Here is a 15,188-nt window from a genome sequence, read left to right on the forward strand (position 1 = left end):
CCTTCTAGCACAAAAAAGTCACACTATATATGCTGACAGCCCATATTCACCAGATTAATGATGCTGACAACATTCAACATGAAATAAATGACCTCCAGACAATAATCTGTGCAAATGGATATACCAACCAGAACATACAATGAGCTAAGAGGTACAGCAAAATAAAACAGACAAAGGAACAGAATAAGCTGTAGCTGTTGTTCACTTATCTTATGTAAGAGGCCTCACCGACCGTAAAGGGAAGATGCTGTGCTGTGGAAGAATTAAGCCAATATTTCAGAGCACCACAAGATCTGAGGATTGTTGAGGTCCATGATTTATTCTGTTGAAATACTGTTTTTGGATAACTTTGTATGCTTTCTTGGCAGCTGCTGATATAGCAACGAAAAATAAAAGAGGCTATCAAATTAATTAAACACCCTAATAGCATGAACAGGGAGGATGGATACAAGTTCCTGATGGTCTGGCTGCCAGTGATCATAGTCCACTGAGCTGCATGTGTTGCCCAGCTAGCAGTTTCATATGATCAAGTTCCAATAATATAAATGAGCAGGTACCGGAGGACAGCCATTCAGCATCAATGTCAGTGTTACACCAAAATCACTACCTCTGGTATCAAGATTATGATTCATTACGGTCTACCAGTCACATGCCAGCACAGCTCTGTACAGTTGCTATACACCCACTCCCCACTGTGTAGCAACCCCTTTGAATTTTCCCATGGCATCCCAGAATGTGACTTTAGTTGCTACCTGACAACCAAAACAAATCAGTATACAGTGGAAAATGACAATCAGAATCCAGCATTTCATTGCCCCTGAAAAGGGCACACTAAAGTTCATTGAAATGTTAGCATTTTACTTGTTTCAGTGTTTCATAATGACGCACCCTAATTCAAAAATATTTAACTCAAACTGAATGCCTAGCCTTCATGTTCACTTTTGATGAATAAAAGTGTATTTCTTTTAGGCACATTGCCCTGGAAGATAACACTCAAACAGAGAGTGAAAGTACAAATTCTCTCAAGGTAAAACAGATTCAACAGATAATACGGACTTTTCTTCACATTAAAATATTTGCTTAGAGAGGAAAACTTTTACAAATAAGAATGATTTATGACACAGATGATACTGTAAAAGCGAAACAACATTCTGGAAAATAAACTAATACTGCTTGCTATCAATAAGCACCAACAGCTACTTCATCTAAACTGGACTTTATTAGGCTTGAGACAAAGTCATTAGCTGTGATACATGTGGAAAATCTGAAATTACTATTCACATGTTTCAATACATTGTTTTTTCATTTTAGCAGAAAGCACTGACTGGTTAAGACCAAGTTCTTAGAGACATAGTGGTATGACTTAAGTAGATACTGTAATTTTCAAAGATCTAAACATATAATCAAAATGAAATCTGAAAATTTATCAAACTGTTCATGTATGCAAGTCATTCTCATAGCACATATTTAAAAAAGTAAACCACTGATACTTGGTGTATTTATAGTTAAAATATGTAGGTATGATAACATTTAATAACTGTGAACCTACATCACTACCTTCCATATGAAACAGTGTAGCCCATATTTCTCATAACAATGTTCTTCATAGTCTGCTGAAGCTGCTTCCCCAGATAAGTCTTGAGAAGTGACTGAATGCCTTTTAGAAACACTTCTTCCATTTCTTGTGTTGTATCTTCAGTAGCACGGTTTTTTGCTGAATTTTGCTTTTCTCCTATAACTGTCTCCTCACGGTGCTCTCGTCCTGGAGGATGACAGCCGTAAACATATACACTCACAAATTCAGGTTGCAAAAACTGACTGTCCATAGCTATATCTGCAATACCTCTGTTACTACTGGACAATATGCGTGGCTGAGCAGCAATCTGCAGTCCAGCTCGTTTCATGCGCATCGTAACATTACAGACATCAGTTGGCAATGGATGTGGTGTGTTTTTTATGAAATCTCCCTCATATAATTTCACTGCACCTGTAACACTGAGCTCCGAAAAACCTAGACGAGTTTCTAGTGTACGTTTACGAGGCTCCCAGTGGCAATGTTCAACCTCAAACCAAACTGCTTGAGCTGGCATTTTTATGCGCATTTCAGTCACGTACATATCATATGGTGCTGAACGGAGTGGCTGATGAAGAGCATAACCAGCAAGATCTAGAAAGCTTCCATTAACATTAGGTTGTTGTATGTTCCGCTTGCTAATCAAATCCATTGCCGATTCAATTGCTGACCTACAATTCTCTCTTGGTTTTCGTGCTGTTCTTCCACCTAAATAGAAAAAAAATATGTATCTTAAAAACAGTTTTTACAGTATCTGAAACTGCAATTCAAACAATTTTCACAGTGACTTTATAGTTAATGTAAGAATATTTACTGTTACGGGATGATAGTGTGAAAGGAATATGTAGGAAGAATAAAATTGAGATATAACCTTGTGCATAAAAATGGGAGAGCAATCAACAGCTGTACTGATTTGAAGAACAACATTCAACCAGTTCTAATAGAAATTATTTTACTATGCAGAGCCATTTCAAGATGAGACTATTTTCTTATAAAACAGGGAACACTGTACTGGTGCTATTAACTATAAGGACTGGTTATTCTTCTTGTCTTCTTATGGCCTTCAGTTGTATAGATTATGAAATAATATAAAATTCAATGAAACCATCCCCAGACTTTGATTAAAGTAACTATGTGTGATTGACTTACATCTGGGTCTGGGGAGCAGAGTGCTCATGCAATCATCAATGGTGTGTATGAGAAAGAGAGAGAGAGGAGAGAGAGAGAGAGATTGGCTAATGCCCAGCCCCACCACTCAAGTTGCTAAGAGATTAACCATAAAGTTATTTTAATTGAAGTAGCCTATATTGCTGATACCATTGTCATTCATCAGTCAACAGAATGAGCTAAACATTTTGTACTTTAATCTTCATGAAATAACTTTTCATATAGAGCTAACAACTGGACACCAGTCTTGATGCAGCTGACAGTGTTAACATTCATTCCATGTTTCTACCTTGATATTTTACAATTATAGATACTGAAGGATTTACATACTGCTTATTTGCCACCTTTAATCATTCTTAAAAGATACAGTTTTTGCAATGACTGAAGAACTATTCACTTGAATGTTCCATGCCACAGTCAAATGCTTCTGCCTCATGACTGAATAGTAACATGGGTACCTCCTGTTTTCAGTTCACTGATTTCTCATCTTTTGTACTTCTTATGGCAGTCATCCATATTTATGGGATAACATTTTATACAGTTGGATCATAATCCATTCCTGAATATCCACATACATTTCAGATCTGTATTTATTTTCAAGCCTTTTAATATATCTGCATCAAAGGTTACTTGTGCTAATTTTTGGACAAGCCTCTCACAGCAGTTTCACAAGAAGTTTTAGTCCTATTTTTTACTCCTGTTACTTACTTTTCCAGTCTATAAAGACTGGCTATAACTGCTTCCAATATGGCACTGTGGAGAAACATTTTTACTAGTTAACTAAGGTTTTCACTAAATGTTTGACCACTTTTATGGACATGTTTGGCAGTGAATAATTAGATTATTGCACCCCACTTTCTCTGTATCCTGTCAATTTGGTAAACACTTTTCTTCATCTTGATGGTCTCACTACTATTGGTTTCAGATAGACAACTTTAAGAATATGCTATCATGTGAGTTCCACTGCTTACTTGTTTCAAACTATCACTGTTTTTGAATACTTTTATGATTTATCACCAATATTTTAATATTTAAATTTGTTGGGATAATTAAGAATCAAGAATCTTTATTGGATGTTGGCTTCTTGCAATGAAATAGGCTTTGTCAGTGATGCTATTCATAATAATGTGTGCAAGTATCATGAGATTGATTTATGCAAGTACAGTGAAGAAAAATTCTTAAATACTCTATAATTCTTAAAATATAATGTCACCATTCATAAAGTACATAGTAATGAACACAAGAATATTGTCACAACATTCTCATTAGCTAGTGTTACCACCGGTGGAGCACATATTAATGTAATGCACAAGTATACTATAACACAATAAAAATCCTAAATGTCACTATATGGCATATCAACAATTCTTTGTAGTTATAAAATGGGCCATGTGATAGCCATTTACACTATTTCATTTTAAAAATGCATCAGAGATGAGACCAAGCAGAGAGTGACAATTTGTTGAATGTTCTGACAGGCTATAATTTGTGTAAGTAACTCGTATTTGCTTATCTCTACCTAGGAAAATCCAAATTTGTTTTAGCTCTGGTGTCATATTGATGAATTTCTTCCCTGACTGTAAGTTCTCTGTTATTCTTTTGATCTAAACAGCACAATCATAAATTTATAACTGATAACTGTTACTACTCTCAACTTTGTAAAGAAAGGACGACAGTGCTCCACAGGACCCTTCAGAGACACTACACTACATAATTATTATTATTAGTCTTTCCTTTCTCAGACGTTATGTCTGGTTAAAAATGGTAAGCGACACAGACCTTGATGAAGCGTGACTTCCTTTTAACTGTACGGTATATGTTACATTGCATTTACACACTTTCGGGTAATTGAACATGTATCAATAATAACAGATTTCTGTAGTTGTATATATATACGTTTGGATGTAGCTATATTGTGTTGATGTACTGGTGGATATTGTGTGGTATGACTCCTGTAGTTGATAGTATAATTGGTATAATGTCAACTTTATCCTGATGCCACATGTCCTTGACTTCCTCAGCCAGTTGGATTATTATTATTATTATTATTATTATTATTATTATTATTATTTTAATACTGGTGACGTGAGGAGAATGTCCTTACACAAGCATGCCATAAGAAATATGTTACTGGAAGAATCCAAAGTAAATCACATGAATATAAATAGTGTTCACCATGATGATTTAAATTCTTCAGGGTGATGTACCATGACACTGTGCAAAATACTTTAAATACAAACTATAAAACCAACATTTTGGCTATATTTCAGTGGCCTTCCTTAGGACAAGACTGTCTTTACTGGATACAACATTGCAGTGGGTTCAGAAATATGGTGCAAAACTCCTTCAGACATGCATGTGTGTCTGAAGGAACAGGCACTGAGGGTCTACAATCATTATGAAGTACATGAAATGTATTCATATTTGCAAATATGGACAACCATTACCTACATAACAGAATTATGGCAATGAGAACTTGTGCTGGACTGGGATCCGAACTCAGGTTTCCTGCTTATTGCCAGCAGCCACCTTACCATTAGGTTATACGCTATACGGGCATGACTCAAGCCAGACCCAAACTTCTGTATGTTGTCAACTACGTGTCAACAACCTGTACTAGTACATTCATGAACAGGTGAGACATTTTAATTGAAAGTTACTTGTCTGGTGTTGCAGATAAGTACAATATTGCAGTGTCTGTTTTGTTCAGAAATATGATGCAAAATTCCTTGTCATGCATGCCACTGCAACATAGTATTTGTCCACTAACACCAGGCAAGTGACTTTCAATTACAATGTCTCCCCTGTGTGGAAATATTCACATGAATGTACAAGTACAGGTTGTTAACACATGGTTGATGACATATGGAAGTTTGGGTCTGGCCATAAGTCATGCTTGGATAGCCTAATGGTAAAGTGATTGCTCACAGTAAGAGTGAAACATGGGTTCAAGTACCAGTCTGGCATACATTTTCCTGTTGTCATTACATTATACAGCTGATAGTTATCCATATTCACAACTGTGAATACATTTCATGTATATTTTTATTGGAGGAAAGGTACTCTGCTTATTACAAACCATCAGTGTCAATATGTCATTTCTCCTGAACTTTGTTGGACCTGGAATACAATAGGTCATTCATGATGAGAGGGAGAGGGTAGCCTGGATGCTATTCATGGACTATCTGGTTTATATATGACTGATTCCAGCCTACAAAGCAGCACCTCACTTCTGATGGGCATGTTTTCTTCCTGGTGTGCACAGATATACACTGACAGTTCCTCTATAGCTGTTTGTTTAGGCTGTCACATCCACAGTCAGTGCCACTTCTGCCCCATGAGTGCTTGTGGCCCATTAGACTGGGGTAGCAGGAGCCCTGGAAGTTTGTAGCCTCTCTTATAATGTTGTCAGACTGCTTAATAATTTCAGCCCCCTCTCGTATTTTCTGTTGCCACATCCTTGACTATTTTGCCAGGACGCAGGCTTCCTGGAACATGACAGGCTATCCACAATTATGGTGGCGTTCTGCTGTCACTGATTTATGGTGCTTTTCTAATTGCAAGTAGCATTTGTGTCCCACTACTCATGTGCTGACTAGTCTCCCTGTCTCACCTATGTAGGCAGCTTCACACTCACAATGTAGCTCACATACTTCTGCAGTATCAAGATAGTTCATTGTATCCTTGGTGGAAACTATTGTAGATCCTGTTGTTGCTGTGGAAAGTCAGTCTGGAACCTCTTTGTTGGTGGATGTTACCTTACTGTTATAATACCCTTCACATGTAGTAAGTGCACTATCAAGCTTTTCTTCGTGGCCTTCTTCTCTTATTTGATTCTGGTTGGCGTTGGCTGCCTTCTTATAATGTTGTTATCATACCTACTGGCATGAAAAGTATAGTGTAACTCCCACAATTCTTCTTTGATATTATTGGTATCACTTATCCGACAGACACAGGCCATCAGCACATGCAAAACAGAATACTTCTGGGCTCGGTGATGGTAGCTCTCCACATGCTGGTACCCATTTCTGTGGATTGGGTTCTGGTACACTTTGTGTCCCAGTCTGCTATCAGTGGTTCTACCTACCTTCAGATCAAAAAATGGTAACATCCCATTGTTTTCAGTTTCGTGTGTGAACTGTATATTCTCATGTTGGCAGTTTAAATGCTGAAGGAAGCTTCCCACCTCCAATTCTCTATGTAGTCAGATAATGAATGTGTCGTCTACATACTGTAGCCAATAAGGGGGGAGTAATTGTGCAAAAGCTAGGATGTTATGCTCAAAAGTTTCCCTGAAAATGTCGGCAGCAAATGGGTAGACCAAAGAGTCCATTGCTATCTACCTGAAAGAATACGAGGGCTGTTCAGTAAAGAATGATCATAACTTTTTTTTTTTTTTTGACAACATATCTCTACTCATCCTCATAATTTTGATGGTCCTTCTCAAAGGAATCTCCCATGAATACAATGCACTTGTCCCAGCATTTCTGTCAGTCTTCAAATACATCCTGGAAACAATTTTTTGAGATGTCCTTTAAAATTGCCTCAGCAGTCTTCACCACTGCTTCTGATGATTTATAATGCCTCCCACAGAGGTGTTTCTTCATAGGAATAGAAAAAATTCGCATGAGGCTAAATCCAGACTATAGGCAGGGTGAGGGATACACTTCACGTTGATTTTTGCAAGATATTCAGCAATAACATTGGCAATATGTCGCCAGGCATTATTATGGTGCAGCATCCAGCCAGATTCATGGAAATGGGTCTTTTGCACCTGATATGGACTTGCATTGTTTTCAGGACATCCCTATAGCATTGTCCAGTTACCAGTGTGTGTGCAAGTACAACATGCTGATAAACCATTCCATGAATATCAAAGAATGAGATGACCATAACTTTCCCAACAGAAGCAACCACTTTTGTTTCTTTGGAGGTTGGTGATGAAGGAAATTTCCACACTGAGCTTTACTGTTTGGTCTCAGGATTAAAATGATGTACCCAAGTTTCATCAGCAGTGATTACATTTGAGAGAAACTCTGGATCTTCCTCTAACATCAACTTTAACTGCCTGCAGTCGTGATCACGAATGTCCTTTTGTCTTGGAACCTGTCATGCACAAACACATGTCATTTGTAATTTTTCTGTCACCAACATGTGGGTGGCACCCAATGAAATGTTCAGTATTTCAGAAAGTGATTCTAAGGTAATTCATCAATCCTCTTACAATGACAGCAGCAGTGTTGATGTTTTCTTCCGAGAGATCAGTAACTGAAGCACCGGGTCTACCTGCCTTTAAAATTGATTGTCTCCCCTCTTTAAATACTTTAAACCTCTTTGAGCTGTGCTGTAGAGAAGAACAGACTATCCACAGCCCCCCTGTAACATTGTATAGTCCTCAGCTGAAGATTGTTTTAGACGAAAGCAGAATTTCAAAGCTGTATATTGTTCCTTGCATGTTACCTCCATTGCAGCAGTAGGCAATACTGAACATGTCTGACCTTGCCTGCCTATCGCAGGTGGCAACCAGGAGTCCCAACAATGAAACTACTATGGCGTGTGTGTTGCACATTAAGCTAACAGGGTATCATATGATTAAATTTTAGTATGAGAAATTATGACCGTAAAAAGACTATTATCATTCTATGTTGAACAGCACTTGTGTCAAAGATGAAGTCTGGGAGCTACACCATACCTTTAACACCAAGGGGGATGATAAATGACATTATAAGAAAGACAGCCAAGGCCAACTGGAATCAAGTAAGAGAAGAAGGCAAGGATGAGAAGCTTCCATTAGAGCATTTACCATGTTTGAAAGGCATTAGGGAACAGTTAGGCAATGTCTGCCCCATGAGGTTTCAAACAAATTTTCCACAACATCCACAGGATCCTCAACATGATGGGTTCCTCCAATGACGCAGTAATCGACCTTAATACTGAAGGGGCATGGGAGCTATATTGTGAGTGAGGAGCTGCCTACATAGTGGAGAGAGGGAGACCTGTCAGCACACAACGAGTGAAACATGAACTGTACATACAATTAGAAAAGCACCATAAATCAGCAATAGAGAACACCACCATAGTTGTGGACAACTTAATATATGACTGCTCACCATATTTCTTTATTTCCACAGGAGGTAAGTTGCCTGGGGTACCTTTCACAAGCGTCATTGATATGCTCCTCTCAATGGAATTTTGGATCAATGTGGATACCTAACTTAAGAGTTTTAACATTTTTAGTTTCAGAATTCTTTGATAACCTCAAAAATAGTTGTTGAGTTTTATCTTACTCTAGAGGAGTTTTTTGGCAGTAAACCATTTCAGTGTGGAATCAAGAGATTCCCTTGTTATCAGATTCAGAGTTTCAATGTCCTAATGTGTGGTAAGAAACATCATGCATCAACATAGCATATAACACACTGGGCTACATCATGGGGCACATCATTAATTGCAGTACTGAGGAAGAATGATGCAAGGATAGAACACTGTGAAAATCCAGTGTTACTATCAAATGATGGGGAACATCTATTTCTCATTGAGACAAACTGTTTTCTGTTATCAAAACAGATAGCAATTACCACCATTGTGAGATTACTTACAATGCAGAACTCCAGTTTTGTTAACACAATATCAGATGGAGAGCAATCAGTGTTTTGCTTACATTACATTAATCAAGTGACATCAAGTTCTTACTTTCAAGCACTTTAGTACTTGACTCACAATTTCTATAGTAGCTGTTGTAGTATTTCTACCATTTCAGAAGTCAAACTGATTCTCACACAACATGATGTAGTGCTCAAAACCGTTACTTAATTGGCTATAAATTAATGACTCAAATATCTTTGAAAACACTGGCATAATTAAGAGTGGACAGGAGCCTTGTGGCAGTTGTTGACCACTGTTTTTAAATATTATGATAACTTTTGAAATTTTTAGCTGATTAGGAAAGACTCCAGTCACTAATTTTTTTAAAAAAGATAAAAGCTTCTCATTCAGAGATTAGGTTTATTGTTTTTTATACCATAAGTGGACAACCACTAAAAGTCCATAACTTCGGATTTTGGACAACATTTTTATAATTTCAAGTATAGTAACTGTAATCCAGCAGAAGAGATTATATAACGTAGTGGAGCACTAAGCAAGTCCTTTGTAGATGGATCTGATCATTGTGTGCTATATCTTTGTCTGAATTTAAAAAGTATGCCCTAGAGCATTCTGTGACTTTCCATGGCGCCTTACACTTATTTGGAGCCGCTTCTATGAATGTTTGCAGACAGGTTTTTCGTTTTTTTATCTAGAGATGCTAAGATTTATCACATTTTTTACATTTCTGATGTGAATTATAATAAGTCTCCCATTGTTTAGTGTCTTGTATGCTTGAATTTTTATGTATGCTATAAAGTAAGAGCATGGTTTTTTCCTAACTTCACCCATGCTTTTTGTTGTGGCTCGCTGATCATTCAAAGTGCCGCCGCGCAATGACGTGTGTCCTCTACATGCGGCGCTGTCTGCCAGCCATGCAGCAGCCTCGCCACCTAAGCGGCCAGCCAGCCAGCGGCCACTAGACTTGGACTCAGTGCTCATTCAAATGTTACCGTGTTCACATGTCTTGCTTTGTCAACTTGCTCAGTGACTTATATGTGTTGCGTCTTTTTGAAATATATGTGTTCAACTTGACGTTATAACAATTGGCAACGAGGATGGGATTTTTCCTTTTCATCGTTGGCCTACAGGTTTCCGTGGCTACTGTTGAGCAACTATTCCAAGTTCTCATTGAACAGGAAACTCTTCTAACATCGGCGATTCACGATTTTGTTGTGGCATCAAATGCAGGGTGTTTCTCGTCATTGTCTATACCTCTTTTTCCTCCTTACGACAAGACGGCAGAAGACTGGTCTGATTATGAAAAACATCTTCGACAGCACTTCTTGGCATTTCATGTCATGGACAAACAAACCTGTAAGTCTGTTTCTTTCATGCATCTCACCTCAAATGTATCGGTTGTTGTCGCAATTGGCCCCTTTGAAAGATCCTGCGTCTATGTCCTTTGCTGAAATGTGCTCACTTCTGTCCATCTATTTTCAAAAGCAAACGCATATGGTAGCCTCTCGTGTTGCCTTTTATCATTGTTAAAAACAACCGCATCAATCCTATGGCACTTGGGCTGCTGAACTTCATGGCCTCAGTCGAAAGTGTCAATTTGTTACTGATGTTCACAAAGAATCCTATGCCGATTCCATGGTACGGGATGCTATTATCTGGTCGGCGTCTGACAAAGAAGTGAGGCAACGTGCTCTTCAGTTGGCAAATCCGACTCTAGATGAAGTCCTATCCATTGCACAGTCTTTTGAAATTTCTCGCGCCACTGGGGCACAAATAGAGGTGTGGGGTGATGTCGAGGAAAAACAACTTCTGTGCGCTGTTGGCGACATGTGAGGTGCATCCCCGCTGGCTGATGTGGCTGCAGTACGCTCCCACATGCAGCCTCGGCCCAACCATAAACAACCCCCTAAGGAACTGCAGCAAAACCCCCAACAACTTCCTTCATGTCCACGGTGTTTTACGAAACATTCGTGGGAGGATTGTCCCAAACATTGGGCCGTGTGTCACAATTACAAAAAGAAGGGTCATGTGTCTGCCGTTCGCAAATCCGACCGCATACATGATGTTCATGACCACGACACTGATTCTGCTTCTGTGTTGTCTGTCAATTGCACTTCTTCCCTTTCAGGGAAGTTATTCCTCACTGTCCAAATCCTTGGTCGGGATGTTCGCATGCAGGTGGATACTGGTTCTGCTGCCACTATAATTAATTCTCAGACGTATCTTCAGTTGGGTTCTACACTTCTATCACCTGTCACTCAGCAATTACGGACCTACAATAAACAGAAGATTTCTCTCTTGGGACAATTTCATGCTGAGGTATCTTACAAATCCATCATTTGCACTGTTCCCATATTTGTGGTCGACCAGTGTAATGCATAGAATCTTTTTGGTTTCGATACCTTTCACGTTTTTGGGTTCTCCATAGATGACTCTATCAATATCATTGTAGGGAAGCAGCATACTCACGCCTTATAAAATTCACATCAGTCTTTCCATTGTGTGCCAGCCTAGTCCGCTGTAACTAGCTCTGACATCATAAATATTGTGCAATACTTTAAAATGAAGTAAATAACCTGAAACGTTTCTAGCATGTTAGGAGTAATACAAAATCAATATGTGTTCGATATCAGTTCAATAACTTTAACCTTCTTTGAAATTTTGATGTTTTTCTGTAAAAATCATTGGCGCAACAGAAAAGAGCTAGAAACTTAAAAATTTATATTTAGATTCCTTTTGCATAATAATTTAGTAGAAACAGTATTCTGGATCTCACAAATTAAAATTTTAGTTGAAATGCATGATTTTCTGGTTTTTTGTCTTAGAAATTAAGGAAGCTATATAGATTAAGTAGGCGAATAAATAAAGCTAGGCTGTTTAAACCTAAGTAGAAGGGAGATCCGCTATAATCATAAAAATGTGAGAAGTTTAAACAGAGTAACTATAAAACTATAGCTATAGCATATCTCCAAAGAGCAAGTTCAGAGCTCATCTACTGCGTGTAGTGTAATTAAATTAATTCTCTCGCCCAAAATAATTGACTTAGCTACATCAGACTTTTATTATTATTACTTCCTTGTGTGCTGATTGCACATTTAAATTGAAAGCTTCATCGGCCATCAGAAAAGGAAGCAATGATTTATTCGATAACTTAAAGTGGTGCATTACTAGCCCAGCGGCTAGTCGGGAGAGCAGATTTGATCAAGCGTTCCCTTAGCCATCCGCACCGTGGCTTTATATGTAAGAATGCTGGGCGAGAAAAAAAGGCCCCAGTTCTCTCCAGATGCTGATTAGCACACCGCCTGTGCCTGGTGTCGCGTCGCATCGGTATCGTTGATATAAACAGCCTCGGATGCTGTAATAAGTTACTTGGGATACGCGTAACCATGAAATCATTTTCGAGTGAAGTGTTAATTCTGGGATAACTTTAATGATCTATCTTTAGTTTGCATATGTCGTATATTCACGTGCCGCCGCAGGACAGACATTCTACCATTATTAGCATGGCATTTGATGAACATTTATCATCAAATTATGGCGAGCATTCACTTAAACATTTAATGTGAACAGTTATAGTGGCATCAGCGCATTAGACTCTGAACTGCTCTGGTAGTTGGAGTGTGTGGTTTCTTTTTGGTCTGTGACTTTCAGAATATAGTGAACATTTCAGAGAGAATGGTTTTTGATTATGAATCCCAGACAATCTCCTAATTCCTCAGAGCTATAAGCTGTAGCTATAAATGTATTTCTCAGATGAAGTGGGCACTAGGAATTCTAATTACAGGCTTCACGTTTTGCTAATCACTTTCTGGTTGCCAATATTGTAGTTAGAGAGCCAGTGTTGAGGACGGCAAACAGCATAAATACACAACAACTATTCTATTATTCCACCCGCTGCCCCACATATGGTGCATTGACCGGGAAAGAAACTGAGTAAAAGTGAAACTGATTTTTAAATATTCAGATTTGGAAGTGAAATGTAACACGCAACTGAGCAATGGAACAGTGATATACAGTGTTACGTGTGCATGTGGACAACGCTATTGGATTAACAACACATCTGGATTGACGGAGCTGGCGCTGAGCCTAGCTCCACTGCTGGCATCGCGAGAAGTCAGTCTCTCCGCACCACAGTCATCCATCGGAGCGACCGAAGCCATGTATGCTGTTGCGGGCTACGCCCACAACACAGCAGTTGTCGAGGTACCATCTGCAGTTCAACATGCCATGTCACATCAGAAATCCTGGTACGCTGTGCCGGCAATGCCATACGTCGTGCAGAAGGAACTAAGTTAAGCGAAAATCTGTTAAAACTTTTACTAACCTGCACTAAAAGACTGTCAGCGATGGAACCGCAAAAAGAAACAGAAGTTAAAACTAAATCAGGACCTATGTCTCATGAAAATAGTAATGTTAAAGTGAAATCCAAACTAGTGTCTCCTGACAGTGTGAAAAAGGGCAATGATTCAATAGTAGAGACCACTGTAGTAAAGTAGAAATAAGAAAGTGTTAAGTTATTGGATGATAGTTTCTCTGATGAATTAAAAATGAAACAGTCATCAGAGATGGTAGAGTTTAAAAAGGAGCAGTTAGATATGACTGATCAATCAGAAGTTTCATTTAGTTTTGATGATTCTGGTGTTGGAGCTAGTTTTGCGACACCTGAGTGCGATAAAAAGCCAGCTAGTGAGCAACCCAAAGATTCTGGGGCTATTGATTTAAATGTAATATTACAAGCAATAGCTGCCAGTAATGCAAAAATGTCAGCCAGTAATGCTAGAATGACAGCTGAGTTAAAATCTGATATAATTGAGTTAAATAACAGGATTGTGGCCTGCCAAGCCAATTTTAATAAATGGTTTGAGGCAATGGGCAATAAATTAGAATCCAATAAAGCTGAATTTGAAACTTCCTTCAAGACTGGCTGCAATTAGTTGTAAGAGGATCTGGACAGTTTAAATTATAAAATTGACTACAACCATGAGGATATTAAGAAGAAGGTTGTTCAACAGTTATCTGAGATGTATAAAACAGTGAAATCCGAAGTTGCTGAGGTTCGCAAAGACTTCCAAATGGAAGATGCGAAGCTGGAGCAAAAGTTAACAGAAAAGATCGAGGCGGGATCTGAACTGTGCTCAGATAGGTTTAAAGATGTTAATATAAAAGTAAACAAATGTCAAGCAAAAGTAGACGCAATCAAAACGGATACTACTCATATTGTGCAAAGCGTAGATAATGTTGAAATGAGAGTAGAAAATATTAGTACTAACATTGCTAACATTGAGAGTAAAGTAGCTTCAGTAACTTCTGGTAATGGTAGTATGCAACAAGTTGTAGCTGCAAACGCCGCTTTTATCGGGTGTCGGCAGTTCTTGTGGTTCGATCCAGATAAAAATATCCACCCGCTAGATTTCTGGAATGATTTTGAAGATGTGATTCCACCAACTTGGTGTGAATGAGAGAAAATCTCATTTATTAGAAGCCATTTAGTGGGTGATGCCATGCGTTGGTCAGCTGATGTTATGTTGAAGTGTAAAACATTAGTGGAATTTAAAACAGCTTTCATTAATGAGTATTGGTCTAGCAATAAGCAAAATGAAGTGTTGAGAGAATTTTGGAGTGGAAAACGCATCAATGAAGGCAAGGAATCTATTAAAGAGTTTGCCAGGTCATGGATCTCATGTTTGTCACATTTGGCCCAAGAAGCTAAAACCTGAAATGATAATACTAGGTCTTGAAGCCAAACTGCCACGGTATTGGCAAACTAGAATTATATCTGCCCCTAGAGACAATCTGGAATGTTTCATTGAATATTTGGGATGTGTAGAGCATGTGGCTGCCAATGAGG

General features: G+C 38.5%; 1 protein-coding gene across 1 annotated transcript in view; it reads right to left on the bottom strand.

Moving 5' to 3' along the window:
- Positions 1-1,197: 1,197 nt before the first annotated feature.
- The window catches only part of LOC126354272 (uncharacterized), a 113,114-nt gene continuing 99,123 nt past the window's right edge, over positions 1,198-15,188 (bottom strand). The window contains exons 3-4 of the mRNA XM_050003812.1: positions 1,844-2,281; positions 1,198-1,762 (exon numbers count right to left, since the gene is read on the bottom strand). Coding sequence (XP_049859769.1) covers positions 1,554-1,762; positions 1,844-2,281 — 647 coding nt within the window. The 3' untranslated portion in view covers positions 1,198-1,553. The remainder of the gene's footprint in view (positions 1,763-1,843; positions 2,282-15,188) is intronic.

Source organism: Schistocerca gregaria, chromosome 3 (genome assembly GCF_023897955.1).
Source record: "Schistocerca gregaria isolate iqSchGreg1 chromosome 3, iqSchGreg1.2, whole genome shotgun sequence".
In the NCBI taxonomy this organism is placed as follows: domain Eukaryota; kingdom Metazoa; phylum Arthropoda; class Insecta; order Orthoptera; family Acrididae; genus Schistocerca; species Schistocerca gregaria.